The sequence below is a fragment of the Corythoichthys intestinalis genome, chromosome 20, assembly GCF_030265065.1.
Source record: "Corythoichthys intestinalis isolate RoL2023-P3 chromosome 20, ASM3026506v1, whole genome shotgun sequence".
NCBI classification, from domain to species: Eukaryota; Metazoa; Chordata; class Actinopteri; order Syngnathiformes; family Syngnathidae; genus Corythoichthys; species Corythoichthys intestinalis.
In genome coordinates this window covers 27,100,091-27,123,174 of record NC_080414.1, presented here as the reverse complement: position 1 = coordinate 27,123,174, position 23,084 = coordinate 27,100,091, and the positions used below count along the sequence as shown (strand labels likewise).

Genomic DNA, 23,084 nt, shown 5'->3' with positions numbered 1-23,084 from the left:
ATTCAGTACCCTGATCTAGCCCTACCATGAAAAACAGTTAGACCATATAAAGCAGTAAAGTTGACTTCAGGCAATGGAATAACAAATTTATACAAAAAAAAAAAAAAAAAATCCTCAGAGAGTATTTTCTATGTTATCATTGTTTCACACGGAACAATCGTTTTGTGTACGAGCGCACCCTGTCGGTGAAAGACAGCAAGTCATGAATTACATATATAAAATAAAAACATTAGATGTTTTAAATTGTTTTTCACGGTCACTCTTCAAATTATCTCTCTATATCCACATTTTTTTGTTTTAAAACTCAATCCTTTTTTCGTGTTCCATTTTCAATTTTAAGTCTCTGAGTTTACCTTCAATCTTGAGCAAAAATACAAAATCTGTCACTGAAAATACCTAAATTATATTGACCTTAATATGTTCTTTTTGACAGAAATAAACACACAGACACACACAGAGACATCCTTTTTCCTTTTTAAATACATTTTTTCTTTAGTATAAATATGATCCAGAGCCCACCAATTACAATGATTATACTCCCAAGTTTTTGTATGAACAGTGACTGTAAACCTAAAGAAGACAGATGCAGTTATTCCTCACATTAATGATGCTGACGAGGTTCTGGAACTTGCATTACACATTCATTTGTTTCCAATTTATTTTTACTCAAACGTTCCAACAAAAGCACAATGAATGTTATAATCCTATAATCAGCTTTCAGAGTATGTGCAGAAAAATGTCGGGACAACATTATTACATTTTTTATTTGTTGTTAATAACTATGCATGTGGAAATAAATCAGAACAGTTGGATTTGGAAGAACAATGTTTGTACAGTGAACGGGAAGTTTGAAATGGTGACTTGCACAGCCAATGCATACAGGAAGTATACAGTATGTACACTTTGATGGAAAAAGAATGGTGTGTCAGCGCCTTTATCTTCATACGAGTACTTTGCCCTGAGCTGACCTTCATGAGCTGTTGGGATAAGAGGACAAGAATGAGGACGGATGCAAAAAAATAAAATAAAATAACAAACAGAACTTTCTTTTGATAACACATGTGTAAATTGTACAGAAGGTACCAAAAACAACTCTTGAAGAAGTCTGGAGAAACATTTGGGTTTGTGAAAGCAAGGGTGTAGGTTTGGTCTCATCATTGGTAGGGACGATATAACAGCATAACCTGCATGTACACTTTTTGCTGGGAAAGGGAAATTAATAAGACCAAACAGATCGGGTGAATGGGGGTCAGGGCTACATTTCTCACGAATATAAACCTAATTAATTGATAGGCTAAATAAACAATGCAAAATACATCTGTATTGAGTTATACTAACTTTCATATATATTGGTTCAGGTGATACACTGTTCCATTCAAACCTTTGTTTTCAAAAGGTACTAAAGAAACACTTCCAGAATAAATGTCTGGATTTAATTATCAAATCACATAACTCAAATTATATTAAAATACACAATAAATACAAACTTGGTAATAATCTCTTAACGATCCAGGAATGCAAAAAAAAAAAACTTTTGTCTTAAGACCACTCAACATTGTTGAGAAATTACCGTAATATAACATACAGTACATATAATATATAAGGATAAACATTAGAAATAACACAAAAAACCTCTTAGTCAGGGATAAACAAAAAATAAATACAAATTCAGCCTTCCTTCATGTAAGACACTATTGCTTTTGTCCACAAGCACAGCCAAACTCAACAACAACAACAACAAAATGAAATCTCCTTTTGGCTGAGTTAAAACCACATAAATAAAATAAAAATGAAAATTGGGGAGAAAGGGATAAACCTAGGGGTGAAAGTGGGCCAGAACGGTCAGGAACGCAGTTCCGGAATGAGATTCAGGGCCAGAACGCAGTTCCGGTATAAGATTCAAGGCCGGAATGCTGTTCCGGTACACGGTGCTTTGATTCCGAAAATATGACGAAAACTGTCAAAACGCTATTAAAAAAACCACCCAAAAAAATGCTAAGCTGCCACACATGTACAGTGCCTTGCAAAAGTATTCGCCCCCCTTGAATCTTGCAACCTTTCGCCACATTTCAGGCTTCAAACATAAAGATATGAAATTTAATTTTTTTGTCAAGAATCAACAACAAGTGGGACACAATCGAGAGTTGTGGAACAACATTTACTGGATAATTTAAACTTTTTTAACAAATAAAAAACTGAAAAGTGGGGCGTGCAATATTATTCGGCCCCTTTATTTTCAGTGCAGCAAACTCACTCCAGAAGTTCAGTGAGGATCTCTGAATGATCCAATGTTGTCCTAAATGACCGATGATGATAAATAGAATCCACCTGTGTGTAATCAAGTCTCCGTATAAATGCACCTGCTCTGTGGTAGTCTCAGGGTTCTGTTTAAAGTGCAGAGAGCATTATGAAAACCAAGGAACACACCAGGCAGGTCCGAGATACTGTTGTGGAGAAGTTTAAAGCCGGATTTGGATACAAAAAGATTTCCCAAGCTTTAAACGTCTCAAGGAGCACTGTGCAAGCCATCATATTGAAATGGAAGGAGCATCAGACCACTGCAAATCTACCAAGACCCGGCCGTCCTTCCAAACTTTCTTCTCAAACAAGGAGAAAACTGATCAGAGATGCAGCCAAGAGGCCCATGATAACTCTGGATGAACTGCAGAGATCTACAGCTGAGGTGGGAGAGTCTGTCCATAGGACAACAATCAGTCGTACACTGCACAAATATGGCCTTTATGGAAGAGTGGCAAGAAGAAAGCCATTTCTCAAAGATATCCATAAAATGTCTCGTTTAAAGTTTGCCACAAGCCACCTGGGAGACACACCAAACATGTGGACGAAGGTGCTCTGGTCAGATGAAACCACAATGCAAAACGATATGTTTGGCGTAAAAGCAACACAGCTCATCACCCTGAACACACCATCCCCACTGTCAAACATGGTGGTGGCAGCATCATGGTTTGGGCCTGCTTTTCCTCAGCACGGACAGGGAAGATGGTTAAAATTGACGGGAAGATGGATGCAGCCAAATACAGGAACATTCTGGAAGAAAACCTGTTGGTATCTGCACAAGACCTGAGACTGGGACGGAGATTTATCTTCCAACAGGACAATGATCCAAAACATAAAGCCAAATCTACAATGGAATGGTTAAAAAATAAACGTATCCAGGTGTTAGAAGGGCCAAGTCAAAGTCCACACCTGAATCCAATCGAGAATCTGTGGAAAGAGCTGAAGACTGCTGTTCACAAACACTCTCCATCCAACCTCACTGAGCTCGAGCTGTTTTGCAAGGAAGAATGGGCAAGAATGTCAGTCTCTCGATGTGCAAAACTGATAGAAACATACCCCAAGCGACTTGCAGCTGTAATTGGAGCAAAAGGTAGCGCTACAAAGTATTAACGGAAGGGGGCCGAATAATATTGCACACCCCACTTTTCAGTTTTTTATTTGTTAAAAAAGTTTAAATTATCCAATAAATGTTGTTCCACTTCACGATTGTGTCCCACTTGTTGATTCTTGACAAAAAAATTAAATTTCATATCTTTATGTTTGAAGCCTGAAATGTGGCGAAAGGTTGCAAGATTCAAGGGGGCCGAATACTTTTGCAAGGCACTGTATTTCATCTCCAAGACGAAAACAATCTACCAAGATCAGATTTAAATGGACTGAACTGTGAACAACAATCATAATAAAGTGCTTGTGTAGCGTAATCCGTTTTCACCAATATTGATTATTTATTTTATTCCACGGACGGCATGGAGATTTCCCCAGCTGCTGCAGTTATCTGAGTCTGACGATGATGAGTCACGTCAATGTGCGAATGCACGCAGCAAAGCAAAACACCTGGACTCATTTATCCATTCAATTGGCTGACATACTGACATGTGATCAGCAGAGGTAGTTAGCGCTGATTGGTTCAAATGTGGATGTTTTCTGGAACAGCCAAAAAAAAAAAAAAAGTTGAATTGATGCGACTAAAAAGGGCATTGCAACATAAAATGGATAAAATGATAAGAGCAACAAAAGAGCTTAGGCTTATTTATCATATTTAGTTTTCTTTGCTCTGATGGGGAGGTTCAGAACATCTTAGCTGTCAATGTACACTTTGGACTTATATTTGTTCATTTATGTTAGGCGACTTATTCATTTCCTTATTATTTAAAATGTTTTTGCCAATTTTTGCGCGATCTTCAAAATATATTCCATTTCACTCTGCATAATATAAGTCATTTGTACTTATTTTTCTGAATGTATGTTACTTATATCCGTTTAAAAAAAAAAAGAAAAAAGAATGTTTACATTAACTTCAATTTTAATATACATCCTATGTTCTTAAGTAGTTAAAATTGAGATTTGGCATTTTAGTATGTGAGGAAATGAGGGAAAATAAAAATTAGGAGATGGAGGTTGGGGTTTTTGCTGTTTTTGTAAACCTTTATTTTGCAAATCATTGAAAAAATACAATTTTGAATGAAAATCTGTTTTTGTATGTGTTATTAGAAGTAAGTGTGCTAAAACAGTTTTCTTTGCATTCCAGTAGTTTAAGAGGTTTGAATTTATTGTTTTTCAGAAAGCCACAATCAAATAACCCATTCTGGATTCTTCACGGAACTAAAGTAAATAAAATAAAAAAATAGTAATAATGTAATCTAATATGTATATATAATATAATCAGGGGTGCACATAAGTGGTCCGCATGCGCGCATGCGTACCGGACGAAGACAAACGCGCTGGCCCTCAACAGCTTCCATACGCTTTTGCGTACCGATGGCTGACCACTGTATTTGCGGCGGACACGAGAAAATCACTTCTCAAAATGTCAAAGAGGCAGGCCCCACTGAGTAATTATTTCCGTGTTCCCCCACCCCCGTCAAAAGACAGACAGACGACAGAGACGTCACCGGAGCTACCGGAAAAAAGGACTTTTGCTGAAAAGTGGCTGCAAGAGGTACCTTGGCTAGAAGCAAATGATGCTCGCACGGAAATGTGGTCCAACATTTGGCGTGAGAATCCCACTGTCGTTAATAAGAGCAACGCATTTTATGTAGGGTCAAAGAATTTTAGCCATCCAAACTTTGAAAAGCACGAAAAAAACAGAGCATGTGGCAATTAAGCAAACTATCGACGCCAGACAGGACAACACTCGCCCTATGGACAAGTGGCGGAAAAAAGTTATTGAAGAACAGCGCCATGCACTGACAAATGTGTTTTTGCTCGCATTTCACAAAGCTAAACATGCACGTTCAATGAGCTCTTATGAGGAGGACATCCCCCTTTTACAAAGGCTTGGAGTTCATGTGGGAGCCGATGCCCTTTATTTTGAATTAGTGCTTTTATGTGTTTCTTTACATTTCACTTCAAAGTAATGGCAATTTTGTTGTGCCACTTGATAATCAAGCATTAATTGTTAATATAATTAATTAAAGGTAATTGGCTCTAAGTAAAGCTTGTCATAATTTTATCGCATCAGGCGGGTCGGCGCTCAAGCACAATGAGGACCAAGTCGCATTTCCAGGTCCTCCTCTGAGAACCTGGGCAAAAAAAATATGTGCACCCCTGAATATAATATAATAAATAATAAAACAACACTATTAATTAAATAGATAATAACCAAATAACCATCTCTGGGTTCTTCACAGAAAAAAGCCAGGAAATAAATAACACTATTGAAAAAAAAATAAAATAAAATATTGTTTAGGGGGCCGGACCTAATGTGGAGGCGGGCCGTAGTTTGGGGACCACTGGGCTAAATGATCAATGCAAAATAAATCTGTATGGACTTATACGAAATAACTGTAATGTGTATTGGTTCAGGTGATACAACGTTCGATTCAAACATTTTTTGTTTTTTAAACTCCAAAAGAAACATTCTGAAGTGCAAGTCTTTTTATCAAAGGGATCCGCAGATAGAAAGACATGGAGTTCTTAAAAGATAAACAGTATTATGAGTTCAAATAATTTGATACTAAAACCCCTCTTGATCTTTTTGTTTTATACAATTTGTAAAATTAGTTTAAGTAGTAGGTTGCCATTGTTGTTGACGTCGTAGGGCGGAGACGTCACATGGTTACGTTGCCGGGCTTCCAGACATAAACAGTTCAAAATACAGTACTTATGTAACATATGTTGAATGTATACATCCGTCTTGTGTCTTCTTTCCATTCCAACAATAATTTACAGAAAAATATGGCATATTTTATAGATGGTTTGAATTACGATTCATTCATTTTTAAGCTGTAATTAACTCGATTAAAATTTTTAATCGTTTGACAGCCCTACTTTTTACATTACTTAAAGTGAGTGCTGCTGGCCGAAAAAAAACCTGTAATATCCCTCCTCTTCGAACGAGGCGTCATGTTGTCGACGTGAATCTGTCAATGCTGTGTGAGTGTGCGTGTGTGTATGTGTGGCGGGGGGCGTGGGGTCAAGTCATCAGCCAATCAAACGTGCGTTGGGTGGGTGGGGGGGATTACCAGGATCATTAAGCAAGTGAAAAGGAGCAAATGTAAGTCTGAACATAATGAAAATAATTCACTCAATAATGGTAGGTTCAACTGTATCCTTACAACATATAGGAAGACAATCTCAATTACCTTCAGTATATACCGGGAGGCATTATATAATGCAAATAAGGTTGCTTAAAACGTTAGCGGGGACAATTTGAGCTTACTGAACAGTTGGTTGTGTTATGTCCCTACTGTCCCTATGCAAACCTACGCCCTTTCTACAAACTCTCAAGTTTAACAGTGTTTAAAAAAAAAAAAAAAAAAAAAAAAAAAAAAAAACGAATATGATGTTTTGACTAGTGTGACAAATAGATTAAGTAAGTTACTCCTTTCTTGCCTGTCATCCCCTTCCTTGATGCCACCATAACTCTGCATGAGGTTGGACCTGTTTCCATTTGGGTTCAAAAGCAAGGCGCCTGGCAGCTGGCCTGGTCGAATGGGCTTGGCTGGGTTGGACACAGAGCAAAGATTAGTCATGATCATATTATCATTATGTTTGACACATTCATATTTCTGTGGAGGACATTTTCCAAATCCATATGCAGTAATGTCAAGCCTTCTGGGAAAATTCCAAATAATGACCATGCTAATTACTAAGGAAGACAATACGGTATTTATTTGCAATAAAAGGGAAAACATTGATGAAAATGATCACCAATCTGAGCTGAGCCTCTCCTCGCCATGTTTTTAGGCTTAGTGGCCTCCCTGATGCGCTCAACTTCCTCCTCGTGGCGTTTGCGGTCGCGGGCGGCACTCTCTTTGGCGTCCTTCAGAGCGCCTTCCAGGGCTTGGATCCGTTCAACTGTGGCTCGAAGACGCTTCTCCATTTTAGGAATTGCAGAATTGAGGGCAGCATTGTCTTGTAGCAGCTACATTACAGTGAACATACAGTACAGAGGTCTTAACATAAACCACAAAGACTTGACACAAACCTGGTAAAATACATAGTATTTGGATGATACCATTCGGAAATCAACTAACATTATGAAAAAATAAGCATAGTTCGTGAGATTTGAGGGAAATTTGGATTTTAAAAAAAAGACTTGTTCTCCAACATTTTGTTATGGAGGAGTTTTGTACATCATGTCTCTATCCTGACCAATTTAGGAAGGGTACCGTAATTTTCAGACTATAAAAGGCGCACCTGACTATAAGCCGCGACCCACCAAATTTGACATGAAAATGGCATTTGTTCATAGATAATAAGTGCAGCTGTCCTCACTGTACTCTGTGATATGTACACCAAAAGATATTAATGGATAACACTTTATTTGACAGCAGCACTGAAAGACTGAATGAATCCCCATTAAGCTTTGAACCAATTGGCTGCAAAGCTGCATTGCTTCAAAAAGCTTCATTTGGCCATCACTGTTCCCTTGGGGGAGACAGTCAACCCCTGCTGCTAACACTGTTTTCGTCCAACATGCATTGCACCACTACAGATGTAAATAAATCAAAATTCATGTTCTGTACTAATTGTTTATTCAGTTACTGTTCCAGTTGTTTCATTAATTGCTAGTCATGTTATTTAGTAATACTTTATTTGACAGTGGCGCCATAAGACTGTCAAAAGACCATCATATTTATGACATTGCAATGAGCATTAATGAAAGCTTATTGTCATTTTGTGTAATCCGGCAAATTATCTCACTTTTGAATGGATGTAAAAAATCACAGCTGGACATAAATGGAGTTAGTGACATAATTTGCCGGATGGCACTTGGCTGCAAAGCTTCATTGCTTCAATAAGCTTCATTTGGCCATCACTGAACCTTTGGGGGAGACAGTCAACCTCTGCTGCCACCTGCTGCTAACACTGTTTTCGTCAAACATGCCTCCTAGCATGCAATACACCGCTACAGATGTAAATATCAAAATTCATGTTCTGTACTAATTGCTTCTTCAGTTACTGTTCCAGTTGTTTCATTAATTGCTAGTTATGGTATTTAGTAACTTTATTTGACAGTGGCACCATAAGACTGTCAAAAGACGGTGATAATTATGACATGACACTGCCATGAGCATAATGAATGCTTATGACAGATGTCATTTTGTGTCATCCGGCAAATTATCTCACTTTTGAATGGATGTAAAAAATCTGAGCTGGACATAAGTTAGTGACATAATTTGCCGGATGACACATATGACATCTGTCATAAGCATTCATTTATGCCCATGATAGTGTCATGTCATTTTTATGACTGTCTTATGGCAGTTTTATGATGCCGCTGTCAAATAAATTGTTGCCTATTAACCCAAATAAATCAACAAATAAGCCGCACTGGACTATAAGCCGGGTAATTCAAAATGAGGGAAAAAAAATACCGTCTTATTGTCCGAAAATTATAGTATATCCTTCAGCAAGTGAGCTGAACCGAATAAAACTGCATAGGTTTAAAATAAGATAATCCTTTATTGATTCTCCATAGGGGAAATTCAGGTTTCTCAGCAGCATCAAAATTTGACATTTTTTGTCTGTTAAAACTGTCCTTACTGCTAGAACTATTTAGTCATTAATGTTTTTCCACAGTAAACAGTTTTAGTTACCTGTTTGTGAGCTTTGGTTAGCTGCTCCAGGTTGTTTTCCAGGAAGGATATCTTCCTTTTCTGGGCAGTGCTGACTTCTCGTTCTTCTGAGCTTACCTGAGCATTCTGTTGAAAGACATTTATTTTTAGCATCTTTATAGAACTTGGCAAATTAATACCGTAGTAGTATTGGTTTGTATTAGTTTAACATATCCTTATTGACCAAACAATGTCATTTATTTTTGAAGAAAGCTGCTCTGTTAGTCATATCAAGCCGAGTACGAAGGTCGGTGGATATGAGGACCAACCTCAAGGCTCAATTTATTTACAGATGCCACCTTCGTAAAACCAGATGGCTTGCTCATTGCACTTATTCATGTTGTGCACTCCAGATTCAGTAATTTCTCATCAAAAGTGCAAATTAAATGGAATATATTTATAGCAGGAGCATAAATATGGGGCTTGGAATACTAATTCTAGTAGGCTCGGTGTAACGTCAGATCGAAATTTAGAAAAGTTTAGAACAAAACTTGTTCAGTATTTACACAATCGCAAATCATTGTGTGAGATCAATGAAACCAGTGCTTCTCAATTATTTTCTCTTATTCATTTTCTTACGCCCCGGGCTGGTTACAACTGAGCACAGCAGTTATGTTTATTGACCATTTGATGTCTCCAAACTAAGATGCTTGGGATGTGTTATGCTATTAGAGTGATTTCAACAATCATAGTGCAGTATAGGCACTTTTTCCCATAACTTCAGTTGAAGTTGTTCTCTTTGGCTAGGTTGATACTGCAGGTCTTCATGCACAATTCCGATTTTTGTCCTATTTGTGTTTTTGACGTGCCCATTCAGAGGGCCTTTGTCCATTTAGCGCGTTCAAGTAACTAATTCGCAGTCCGAGATGCGCTGTAGAAACTGACCCACTACTCAGGATCATCAAAACAAATGTCAACGTCATTCTAAGGTGATCATATTTTGATTTCCAAAAAGATGACACAAATAACAGATATAAATAATCCTCGTTTAGTCTTATATTAAAAGTTTATATGGATTAATTGCATGCACGCACTGTGCATGCATGACACACACATACACAAACAGTTTGCCCCGACTCTTGGCCGTGTATGCAATCTTTAAATATTGGTCATTTGGAGCACAGATTAACACCCCATTTTATTTCTTTTGTAACTGTTGTCAAGCTCGCTTCATCCCTAAAAGCCGCGTTCAAGCTAGGCGCTAACGCTAATGCACACCGCTACCGCTAACGTAGCGCCATGTCTCTCTCGCTCTTTGCTGACCTAATACATGAATTCCATTTTGGGGGACTTGACAGTTCGGATCGCAGCCACCAAATAGGAAAGTGACCTAGATCGGATTTGAAATGGTCCACTTTCATGCGACCTGTGCTGTTCAAACCATCAAGGTGATGCCTGACTTAAGTCGGAAAAAACAGATTTGTGCCTTAAGACCTGCAGTATGAACCTAGCCTTTTTTTTTTTTTTTTTTTTAACATAATGTTGATTTGGAAAACCTTGACGTTGTTACATAATTAAAGTATCCAATGCGGCATCACAATACAATTAGCCATAATATGTTAAGTTCACGACTGCACATATCGGTATCAGTTTGATATCGTATTGGATTTTTAGAGTTGGACAATACCGAGATATCAGTTAAAAAATCATGATCGGACAACTTTAGTTATGATGAATCCTTTTGGCAATGGATACATTCATAAGCGGATTTTAAGGGGGGCCAGGGCCAGCCCCCCCCAGTGGCCGAAAAGTGTCATTGCATGTATTGACTTTCTCTCTCTCATATATATATATGGCCAAAAAGTGTCATTGCATGTATTCCCTTTCCTATATATATATATATATATACATATAGTATATATAGTTCTATATAGTATATGGTTGTAAAGCAATAAAACTGCAACAAAAATGAATGAAATGAACAAAAAAACATTTTTATAATGGGTCGAAATTATTCTTTGAGCACCTTAGACAGTCATTTGCTTTGCATATAATTTAAAAAAAATATATATATATATATATATATACAGTATATATATTATTAGAGAAAAAAATATTTTTTTAAATGATTTTTTTCTTTGATTGAAAATATTTTTTTTGATTGAAGCAACTTTTTGGGGGATTGAATGATTTAGACACAAATGTCCCAATCCTAATATGGCCCAAACACAAAAAGGATTGTTTCAAAGAAAACTTTTTCAATGAAAAATTAAGTGTTCAAATACAAATTTTTCAATCTCAAATATTTTTTCGAATTCAAAAACTTTTTCCTATGATTGAAATTTTTCTTTTTAATTGAAGTGATTTTTCTTTTTGAATATCTATATTTTTTAAGCAACTTATTTTTTGATTGAATAATAGAAAAATGTCCTATCCAAAATGTGACCCAAACACAAATCAACATTACTTCAATAAAAAAGTTGCTTCAATCAAAAAAAAACAAAAAACAAAAAAAAATTGTCTTCAACCCCCCCCCCCCCCCAAAAATTAAAAATTTTATTAAATTAAAAATTTATCAAAGAAAAATAGCTTTCACATGCATTTTTTTGAGTTCCAATTTTATTTTTGCATTCAAACACATATTTGATTGAATAATAAAGACACAAATCTACCTTCATATGGCTCCACCCAGGGGTTACAATTTTTGACTGGGGTAACTACATTGGTACGACACCAGTGGGTGTACCAAATTCAATGGATGACGATCTTGTCGAAAAGTATTGCCTAAGCAGCCTGATTTAGAATTCCCCTCAAGAATGGTGGGAAACAAAAAACGCTCATTGTCAACTTTTTATTATAAATATTCTTGTAAGTTAATTTTATTGCTGACACTGCGTTTTTGGGTCATTAACATGTTGTTTCCCCCTGCCCCAAGAGTCAAACTCCGCCTATGGATTCATTTAAAACTCTATATTATTCTCCAATAAAAGTTGTAGTTTATACTGATGTAGAGTTACATTATTCTGTACAATATTGTATTACTGAATCTCTACCTACCTTTTTGACTTTAATGACCAAGTCTTGGACGAAAAGTCTTCTGAGATTGTGAAGTGTCTGCAGCTCACGAGCCTGTATGTAACAAGATGAAAAGAGATTTGGAGTGTGGGGGCATTAAGAGATGGTTCACATAATCATTATAATTTTGTAGTAAGCAAACATGTTATTATCCTGCTGCACTCACTTTGGGACAGAAAAACTAAAACGCGTGTGGCAGCTCAAATTTATATTTACTCAGCAGTTTCACATCATCCTATTTGTAAATTGTGGATTTTACTGAGTCATTTGTTTACTCCACTATGCAGAAAATGTGATTGTTTGCCAGTAAAATGATTTTCACATCCGGAGTGGGCAATTGTCCAATGAATTATTAACTAACTTGCTTGGAGAAAAACAATGCTTTTATTTGGTAACCAACATGACCAGCACAAAATCACAACAACCAGCATACACTGCTGGCCAAAAGTTTTGGCACGCCTGCAATTTTGTCAGATAATGCTCACTTTCACCCAGAAAATGATTGCAATTACAGGTAACACTTTATAATAACTATCCGTTTCACTAGTTAATAGATCATTAGTAAACTGTTGATAAATGCTTTATTGTTGATTTGTGAAGTATTTGTTAACAGTTTGTTAAGCATTTACAGGGTGTTCTTAACCTGAAACACAGTTTGTGTAGAAACGTTTCAAGTTTTTTGTGTGTAACATTTGGCATTTCTATCTTTTCAAGTTAAGAAATGCCGTTCACTTCAAAAGAAAAAGGCATTTTGATAAAGCATTTTGCAGGCAGCGCTCATGTGGCACATTTATGAAAATCTGCCATAGAACCAACAAATATTTGTACTTTTCTTTGTATATTTAACCAATAAAACTTATGAACTTCAACATAAAGTGTATATAGTTTTATTAAGATCAATCAACTAGCATGGGCATTTAGAATGGGGTCAACCATATTGGAACACCCTGTATATGCTTAACAAACTGTTAACAAATATTTCTCAAATCAACAATAAATCATTTATCAACAGTTTACTAATGATTTATTAACTAGTAAAACGGATAGTTATTATAAAGTGTTACCCAATTACAATGCTTTGGTTGTAATATCATTTATTTTGCTTGCAATGAAAAAACACAAAAGATAATGTAAAAAAAAAAAAAAAAAAAAGAATCATTATCATTTTACACAAAACTTCAAAAATGGGTTGGACAAAAGTATTGGTACCCTTCGAAAAATCATGTGCTTCTCAAATTTGTGTAATTAACAGCAATTGTTACTTACCTGTGTCACATAAGAGGTAGTGGCATTAACTAAATCACACTTGTAGCCAGTTAAAATGGATTAAAGTTGACTCAACCTCTGTCCTGTGCACTTGTGTGTACCACATTGAGCATGGAGAAAAGAAAGAAGACCAAAGAACTGTCTGAGGACTTGAGGAGCAAAATTGTGAGGAAGCATGGGCAATCTCAAGGCTACAAGTCCATCTCCAAAGATGGGAATGTCCTGTGTCTACCATGTGCAGTGCCATCAATAAGTGTAAAGCCCATGGCACTGTGGCTAACCTCCCAAGATGTGGACGGGAAAAAAAAAAATGACGAGAGATTTCAACAAAAAATTGTGCGGATGGTGGATAAAGAACCTCGACTAACATCCAAACAAGTTCAAGCTGTCCTGCAGTCCGAGGGTTCAACAGTGTCAATCCGTACTATCCGTCAGTGTCTGAATGCAAAGGGATTATATGGTATAATACCCAGCAAGACCCCGCTTCTGACCCAGAGACATAAGAAAGCCAGCCTGGAGTTTGCCAAAACTTACCTGAGAAAGCAAAAAAAGTTTCGGAAGAATGTTCTCTGGTCAGATGAGACAAAAGTACAGTTTTTGGTGAAAAGGCATGAATATTGAGTTTACAGGGGAAAAAATGAGGCCTTCAAAGAAAAGAACACGGTCCCCACAGTCAAACATGGCGTAGGTTCCGTGATGTTTTGCGGTTGCTTTGCTGCCTCTGGCACTGGAATGCTTGACTGTGTGCATGGAATTATGAAGTCTGAAGACAATTTTGCAGCATAATGTAGGGCCCAGTGTGAGAAAGCTGGGTCTCCCTCAGAGGTCATGGGTCTTCCAGCTGGACAATGACCCGAAACACACTTCAAAAAGACCTAGAAAATGGTTTGAGAGAAAGCACTGGAGACTTTTAAAGTGGCCAGCAATGAGTCCAGACCTGAATCCCAAAGAACATCTGTGGAGAGATCTGAAAATGGCAGTTTGGAGAAGGCACCCTTCAAATCTCACAGACCTGGAGCAGTTTACCAGAGAAGAATGGTCTAAAATTGTAGCAGAACATTGTAAGAAAGTCATTGATGGATACCGGAAGCGGTTTTTCGCAGTTATTTTGTCTAAAGGTTGTGCTACCAAGTATTAGGCTGAGGGTGCCAATACTTTTGTCAGGCCCATTTTTCGAGTTTTGTGTAAAATGATAGTGATATTTTTTTTCCCCCCACTCTCTTTTGTGTTTTTTCATTGCAAGCAAAATAAATGAAGATATTACTACCAAAGCATTTGTAATTGCAATCATTTTCTGGGAGAAATTGAGCATTATCTGACAGAATTGCAGGGGTGCCAATATTTTTGGCCAGCAGTGTATGCTGCTTCTTTTTCTTTTCCGAAACAATATTCCCAACCCTTGACTTTCTGTGTGTACAAGCTGGGAACTGACCACAGTTTCTTCCAGTCCCTTCAGGTCCTGCTTTGTTTGCTCCCGCTTGTCCTGCATCTCCCTATCAGAAAAGAATGCACGGACAGTATAACTAAAAGTAACACCAATTCCAATGACTAGAGAGGCAGTGATGTTACGTGAGCTCTTGTAGTTGGCGACTCTTCTCTTGCTCCACCGCCTTGAGCTTTTCATGCTCAACTCGCCACCTTTCCTGTTCCAGCCTGATCTCCTGGTTCTCACTGTGCACGTATTCAGGATTAGGTTGAAATGAGGTTGCGATTAGTGATAAGTGATGGTGGTTTCTTACTCCTGTAGCTCAGTGATCTGCTTGTCTTTGCTGTCAAGCTCGTCTCTCAGATTGCTGATTTGCCTCTGATGGGCCTCTCGGTGAGACAGGATTTGCTTCTCCACAGCTTCCTAGTTAGAAAAACAAAGTAATAGCTGCTCATCTTTACAGTTTAGCGCAGGGTTAAGCAAACCGCAGCTCAGGAGCCTCTGAAGCGGCTCAGTTTTACATTAAATAAATGAATGTTTTATTAAAATTCATTATACGGCTTGCGAGATATAAAGCAACACTTGGTAACTTTTTAGTTTGGACAAAAGCGGTAGTGTTTTGCCTTAAAGTGCCTATGACAGCAAAAAGCATATTTATTTCAAATTTCACACGGTATTTTATGCTCCTGAATGAAATGGACAGCTTGGATGTGTGTGGAAGCAATCGATTTAGTTATTCAATTTTTTAAATCCAGCACCATGAAAATGAGTGACTTCCGGCTCCAGTCTCGGGTTGAGCAACCATTGGACAGACAACGAAAAGAATAAGCTTCGTGTTTTATATTATGCTGTGGGCTGGCCCATCGGTGAAGACAATCAACCCGGCCACCGTGTGTGAGTTGGGGTAGTATTGTGTGATTTGTCATTTTAAGCATTTCCTCCCCCCCCACCCCACCTCCGGCGACGAGCACTGCCTGCCCGCCTCCGTGGGCTGGCCGATCAGTGAAGACAATCAACCCCGCCGCCGTGTGTGACATGAGTTGGCGTAGTTTTGCGTGATTTTCGTTTTCGAAAGGCGAGAAAAAACTTGGAATCGCCACTCGGTTCGGGTTACAATAAAAGCTAGCTGTCACGCCTCCTGTTTTGTTTATGCTGTTTCCTCAGTCTCCGAAGCCGGGGTAGGGAAATGGCAAAAGCCTGACTCACGCTGGTGGCATAAAATACGGTTCGGGAGGTGCAAGAAGTCGACAGTTTTGACCATAATGCAGTAATTTTGCCCTGTCATACTGAATAAATGTATTTTGAATATTTCATCTTTAGCACAAGACTGTTATTTGTCATGATCATACCATACCATACCATACATTTATTTAGCGATTGGGGAAAAAATACTTGGATAAAAAGAATGTCCTGTGTTTAATATTGGAATAGAGAGATTGAAACAATGATATTTGCTGCTCTCTGTCGCAATTTTCCTCGTTCTGAATCGTCCCCCTCAATGGGCTGAATTCTAAATCAGCTGAAATCGTGACCCTGCCGACGTCATCGTCCAGCTGGGGACGCTAAAGCGCTATAATGACAGGCGGGGCTAAACGGCAGATTAAATGACTAATTTCTCGTCATCTGCGCTTTGCTAAATCATTGTATATAGTCGAATCGTCTCAAAATATGATTCTAATTCACAAAATATTGCTATTTAAGATTTTTTTATGCTGTGACAGTCACTTTAAGGAAAACAGTTTCCCATGAGGACCAGCGCACTACCGTGTAGTGTCTCTAATATCATGATGGTCACCTGCAGATAGATTAAACAACATACAGTGGGGCAAATAAGTATCTAGTCAACCACTAATTGAGCAAGTTCTCCTACTTGAAAATATTAGAGAGGCCTGTAATTGTCAACATGGGTAAACCTCAACCATGAGAGACAGAATGTGTAAAAAAAAACAGAAAAATCACATTGTTTGATTTTTAAAGAATTTATTTGCAAATCATAGTGGAAAATAAGTATTTGGTTAATACCAAAAGTTCATCTCAATACTTTGTTATGTACCCTTTGTTGGCTATACCGGAGGCCAAACGTTTTCTGTAACTCTTCACAAGCTTTTCACACACTGTTGCTGGTATTTTGGCCCATTCCTCCATGCAGATCTCCTCGAGAGCTGTGATGTTATGGGGCTGTCAATGGGCAACACGGACTTTCAACTCCCTCCACAGATTTTCTATGGGGTTGAGATCTGGAGACTGGCTAGGCCACTCCAGGACCTTGAAATGCTTCTTACGAAGCCACTCCTTTGTTGCCCTGGCTGTGTGTTTGGGATCACTGTCATGCTGAAAGATCCAGCCACATCTCATCTTCAATGCCCTTGCTGATGGAAGGAGATTTTCACTCAAAATCTCTCGATACATGGCCCCATTCATTCTTTCCTTTACACAGATCAGTCGTCCTGGCCCCGTTGCAGAAAAACAGCCCCAAAGCAGGATGTTTCCACCTCCATGCTTCACAGTGGGTATGGTGTTCTTCGGATGCAATTCAGTATTCTTTCTCCTCCTCCTCTTCTGGATCATCCAAATGCTCTCTAGCGAACCGCAGACGGGCCTGGACGTGTACTTTCTTCAGCAGGGGGACACGTCTGGCAGTGCAGGATTTGAGTCCCTGGCGGCGCATTGTGTTACTGATAGTAGCCTTTGTTACTGTGGTCCCAGCTCTCTGTAGGTCATTCACTAGGTCCCCCCGTGCGGTTCTGGGATTTTTGCTCACCGTTATTGTTATTATTTTGACGCCACGGGGTGAGATCTTGCATGGAGCCCCAGATCGAGGGAGATTATCAGTGGTCTTGTATTTCTTCCAATTTCTAATAATTGCTCCCACAATTGATTTCTTTACACCAAGCGTTTTACCTATTGCAGATTCAGTCTTCCCAGCCTGGTGCAGGTCTACAATTTTGTCTTTGGTGTCCTTCGACAGCTCTTTGGTCTTGGCCATAGTGGAGTTTGGAGTGTGACTGATTGATTGTGGACAGGTGTCTTTTATACCGATAATGAGTTAAAACAGGTGCCATTAATGCAAGTAACGAGTGGAGCCTTGTTAGACTTTGTTCGAAGTTAGACCTCTTTGACAGCCAGAAATCTTGTTTGTAGGTGACCAAATACTTATTTTCCACTCTAATTTGGAAATAAATTCATTAAAAATCAAACTGTGATTTTCTGTTTTTTATTTTCCACATTCTGTCTCTCATTGTTGAGGTTTACCCATGTTGACAATTACAGGCCTCTCTAATCTTTTCAAGTAGGAGAACTTGCACAGTTGGTGGTTGACCAAATACTTATTTGCCCCACTGTATCTGTTTCCAGCGGCTGTGTGAAGGATGAAAAGTAATAAGGTAATGAATCCAGTTGTAGCTAAATAATAGCATATGACGGTAAGCAACCGTGTCGCTTAGTGTGGCTAACCCCTAGCCCACTGGTGTCAAACTGACTCCATAAAGGACCAAGTGGGTGCAGGTTTTCTTTCCAACCAATGAAGAGGACACCTTTTGACCAATCTGATCTCTTACATGGGTAATCAGTTAAACTTTGTCAGGTGCTGCTTGTTTCAACAGAAAATTCATTGGTTAAACTGTTTGCGCGGTACCGGTCGGAACAAAATCCAGCACTCACTTGGCCCTTTGTGGAACTGGTTTGACAACTATGCCCTAGCCCAAAGGGGAAGTTCCATATGCCGTAAAGCAGTCAGCACATTTGTAGTTTTTTTTGTGTGTGACGGGGTTCCTGTCACCCTCCCAAAAATTAATTAGTCCCAGTGAAAGCGATACAGACCCCCTCAAGATATAAAAGAGGTGTCATTCAACTAGTTTTCAATCGACATATCACAAATGTTATGAAAATATTTGAGAAAGGTTGAAAAGTTACCTAGTGTTGCTTTAACAAAGGACTTTAACTTCCTTTTAATAGGCAGATCAAATCAGGATCACTGTTTTGTGTGTTTAACAGAAGACTCACGCAAGTCATTAAATCACCAACTATGTAAAGTCAAGGTTGTCACTGGGAAGGTGTATCCACAACTCTTTGCGCCATTCACAGGCGCAAAGACTTTATGAAATACCAAATGGGTAAGAGAGGCTAATTTTTCATTATGTCAAATATGCACCACAGAAAAAAGAAATAATATGTGTGCGTGTGTGCTAAACTTTAGCACATATGACAGCAAGGGAGGGGTTAATGGCAGAGTACCTTCACCTCGTTGGCAGACTGGATCTCATTTTCCATAACATTCACTCTTTCTGGAGGGAGAAAATTTGGATTTTTAGTAGATGAATAAAAATTTTCATTCTTTCATGAACATGTAATAGTAGAACAGACAAAATAAATGAAAAATATCTTAGTAGTATTCACCTTGTGCTCTGATCCTGACTATTTCTTCATTAAGAGAGTCCACATTTTCCTCCAACTGTCTTTTCTTCTGCTCCACATTCTGGAGACAGTCTGTCAGGGATTTTATTTTAGCTTCATACTGCCCACAAAAAGGCAAAAGCAAAAACACAAAAATGGTAAACATAAACTCAGACAAATCAAGTGACAGCAGTTTTAAACCCATAATGCTAAAAAAAAAAAGTCAGTGAGTTGTGTAGAGTAGGGGACTGTCAAATATGCAAATATGCACCAACTTAATAGAGGAGATGCTGGTAAGTTACCTGAGATACACGCAGCTTGCAGGCTGTTAATTCCCTCTCAGTCCCCTCCATCTTCTGCGTGCTCTCGGCCTGTGAGCTCTCCAGCTGTTTGCTGCGTTTCACCATCGTTTTTACTTCTGACTTCATCTTACTGATGTAAAGCCGAACCACCGTAAACTCCTCGTCAATAACGCCACTACTCTCGTGTTGCTGGTGGGTCACATATAGAGTTTAGATGCGGGAAAAACTTCAAATATTTGGTTCATTATTTTGTTACCTTAACATCATTGCTCCCCACTGCAAGGCCTATCTCTGTTAGGTCCTTTAGTAATGACGCCATCATTTCTGCGACCCTTTTCTTCTGGTGGTTGGTTATCTCTTTCAGTTTCAGGAGCTCGCAGTCAATTGAGGCTAAAGAGCTCTAGTGAGGATATGTAAACAAAAACAATTTGATGATATTTAGTAGAAATGTCCCAATTATCACGTGATCGGAAATCGGGCCGATCGCGCCGTTTTCCAGAGAATCGGGTTTTTAATTAACTTTTGTTTAAATCAGGGATGGGAATTTTGACTAATTTCCCAGCCGACTAGTCTCATATTTTTATTTGCAACTAGAAGACTAGACTACAGTCATGTGAAAAATTAGGACACCCCATGAAATATTCAGTTCTTTACGAACAAATGTTCACATATCAATTTCTTATCTTGTTTTTCTTTATCACGGGGGAAAAAAAAGTAATTTAATTGCAGGTAAACAACAAAAATTAACACTGATTTTTTCATTAAATCAAATTTATCAACAACAAAAAAAAAAGTGAGGACGCCATACCACCTAAAAGCTAGTGTTACCCGCTTTGGCTGAAATAACTTCAGTAAGACGCTTTTTTGTAGCCATCTACCAGTTTTTGACATCAGGCTGAAGAAAGTTTGCCCTTTTCCTCAACGCAGAATACTTTCAACAGTGAGTGACTGTTGAAGTGAGACAAAACAGCATGTTGAGATCCAGGGGCGCTGCCAGGGATTTTGGGCCCCATGAAAAGATATCACTTTGGGCCAAACCACCAGTGCCAGGGGACACACACACATTTAGAGTATCAACTACGTAATTCCCTGCATTCTGGTGAATCTTTACACACTAATTTGTGCATTTTCTGCATTAATATAAGATGAAAATATATTCATGTAAATATACAGCGTATAGAGCAATAATGAATAGACTGATATCTATAAGAAATGTACTGAAGGCCATCTCTTATAATCTAAATATATTTTTATTAGAAATATTCTACAAGCAAATACCATAATGAATGACTTAGAATAAATGTTTTAACTTAACTATACTACAGTATACATTACAGCAGGGTTCACTAAATCCGGACCTCGGTGCCACTTTTCCTGTCGTGTTTTCCACGCCTCTCTCCCCTTACACACCTGAATCAAATGATTATGTCATCAGCCACCCCTCCAGAAGCCTGATAATGATCCTGATTAATTTGATTCAGGTGTGTTGGAGGAGGGAGACATGGAAAACACGACAGGAAAAGTGGCACCGAGGTCCGGATTTAGTGAACCCTGCATTACAGTATACAGTATACAACTGTTTTGGTATGAAGAGCTTGCTAAGAGTTTGCCTGCTGTACTGATTAAATGTCAGCTAAAAGTGGAGCAAACAATAGCAAACAAACAATTACAGTATTTCATTATAGAGTAGGCTTAGCCCCATCTGGAAACTCGCGATCTCCACTATAGGCTACAGCTCCGAAGTGAGGTCCCTTGTTAACAAACTAAATTCAATAAATTCTTGACAAACTGGATTCAAGCCGATTTAAAAAAAAAAAAAAAAATTCCATACCAACTTTCAACATCTGTAGGATACCAAAAAATGGCGTCATTATTTGGAATTATTGTTTTCGAATAGGTGAATGTCGCTCATTGAGGCCGGGAAAATCCCGTATTTCTTACGGAGTGAGCTGGGACCACGTTTCAGAGCTTTGTAATAGACATCGTAAGGTTCCAAATGGGGCTGGAAAGGGCTGAAAGAACAGGTTAATTTTCAGCACTATATTGACACAAGACACCAATCTTCCTTTGTGAAGTACTTTGTCACATCCTGTTGGCCTTTTCTACCCTTCTCCTGTTTTGCTTTCTTTTCTTTCCGCTTTTGATAACCCGATTTTTGTTTTGAAAACATTTCTGCAGTACCGCACACTCCGAGTCACTGACTGGTGTAAATGCGCACCGCTGCTCCCAGTCTGATCGAAGGAAGGGCGTAACCAACCATTTACTGAAAATACGGGGGTTGGAGGGGGGGGGGGGGGGGGCTGGCAAAACATATGCTCTCTGGGTGTTTACTTTTTGCCAAAAACAGAACAAGAAAAAGAAACCCTTTGTTTTATTCCTATTAAAATTATAATGATTAATATTTAAATTTGCAAATGATTAACTAATGTTCTAATTTTCTTTGTGGGCCCAATCAGGGCATGGGCCCTTAGAATCAACATCACTTCTCACCCCTGTACGTCGCCCCTGGTGAGATCAAAGGAGCTGCCCGAGGCCTCCAGAAAGAAGATTGTAAACGCTTATGAGTCTGGTAAGGGATTTCAAAAGATCTCAAAAGAATATGAAATCAGCCATTCCACTGTCCGAAAAATAGTCAACAAGTAGAGGACATTCATAACCACTGCCAACATGCCCTGGTCTGGCCGTTCAAGCAAGTTCACCCCGAGAGCAGATGGCAAGATGCTAAGTCTCCAAAAACCCTAAAATGTCATCACAGGACCTACAGCAGGCTCTTGCTACTGTTGATGTGAAAGTGCATGCCTCTATAATCAGGAAGAGACTTCACAAGTTCAACCATCATGGGAGGCATGCCAGGAGGAAACCTTTGCTCTCCAAGAAGAACATGAAGGCCAGACTGAGGTTTGCCAGAGTGAATGTAGACAAAGATCAGGACTTCTGGAATAATGCTCTTTGGACAGATGAATCTAAAATTGAATTATTTGGACACCGGAACAGAGGACGTGTTTGGCGTAAAACCAATACAGCATTCCAGGAAAAGAACCTCAGAAGAACTGTGAAGCATGGAGCTGGAAGTGTCCTGGTTTGGGGATGCTTTGCTACAGCAGGACCTGGCCAGCTCACCATCATTGAATCCTCCATGAATTTTATCTTATATCAGAGAGTGCTAGCGAAACATGTGAGATCATCTGTGAAAAAAATTAAAGCTGAAGCGAAACTGGACCCTGCAACATGACAATGACCAAAAACATACTAGTAAATTCACCAAGGACTGACCGAAAAGTAAGGGTCCCGTGGAATGGCCGAGTCAAATCCCAGATCTTAATCCCATTGAGATGCTGTGGGGTGACTTGAAACAAGCTGTACATGCAAGAAACCCCTCAAACATCTCACAGCTGAAAGTATTCTGCGTTGAGGAGTGGGGCAAACTTTCCTCAGACCGATGCCAAAGACTGGTAAATAGCTACAAAAAGCGTCTCCCTGAAGTTATTTCAGTCAAAGAGGGTAACACTAGCTATTAGGTGGTAGGGTGTCCTAACTTTTTCCTCAGTTAGAATATGCATTTTTGTTCATGTATTTAAACAGTAAAAACTATGTTATTTATTG

General features: G+C 38.7%; 1 protein-coding gene across 2 annotated transcripts in view; it reads right to left on the bottom strand.

The window, feature by feature from the left end:
- Nucleotides 1-331: 331 nt before the first annotated feature.
- The window catches only part of LOC130909007 (kinesin-1 heavy chain-like), a 59,089-nt gene continuing 36,336 nt past the window's right edge, over nucleotides 332-23,084 (bottom strand). For both annotated transcript variants that reach the window (XM_057825043.1, XM_057825042.1), the window contains exons 15-26: nucleotides 19,738-19,881; nucleotides 19,482-19,670; nucleotides 19,183-19,300; nucleotides 19,021-19,070; nucleotides 15,101-15,210; nucleotides 14,931-15,032; nucleotides 14,794-14,854; nucleotides 12,078-12,149; nucleotides 9,063-9,167; nucleotides 7,171-7,384; nucleotides 6,853-6,961; nucleotides 332-977 (exon numbers count right to left, since the gene is read on the bottom strand). In XM_057825043.1, the coding sequence (XP_057681026.1) occupies nucleotides 971-977; nucleotides 6,853-6,961; nucleotides 7,171-7,384; nucleotides 9,063-9,167; nucleotides 12,078-12,149; nucleotides 14,794-14,854; nucleotides 14,931-15,032; nucleotides 15,101-15,210; nucleotides 19,021-19,070; nucleotides 19,183-19,300; nucleotides 19,482-19,670; nucleotides 19,738-19,881 (1,281 nt within the window). In that variant the 3' untranslated portion in view covers nucleotides 332-970. The remainder of the gene's footprint in view (nucleotides 978-6,852; nucleotides 6,962-7,170; nucleotides 7,385-9,062; nucleotides 9,168-12,077; nucleotides 12,150-14,793; nucleotides 14,855-14,930; nucleotides 15,033-15,100; nucleotides 15,211-19,020; nucleotides 19,071-19,182; nucleotides 19,301-19,481; nucleotides 19,671-19,737; nucleotides 19,882-23,084) is intronic.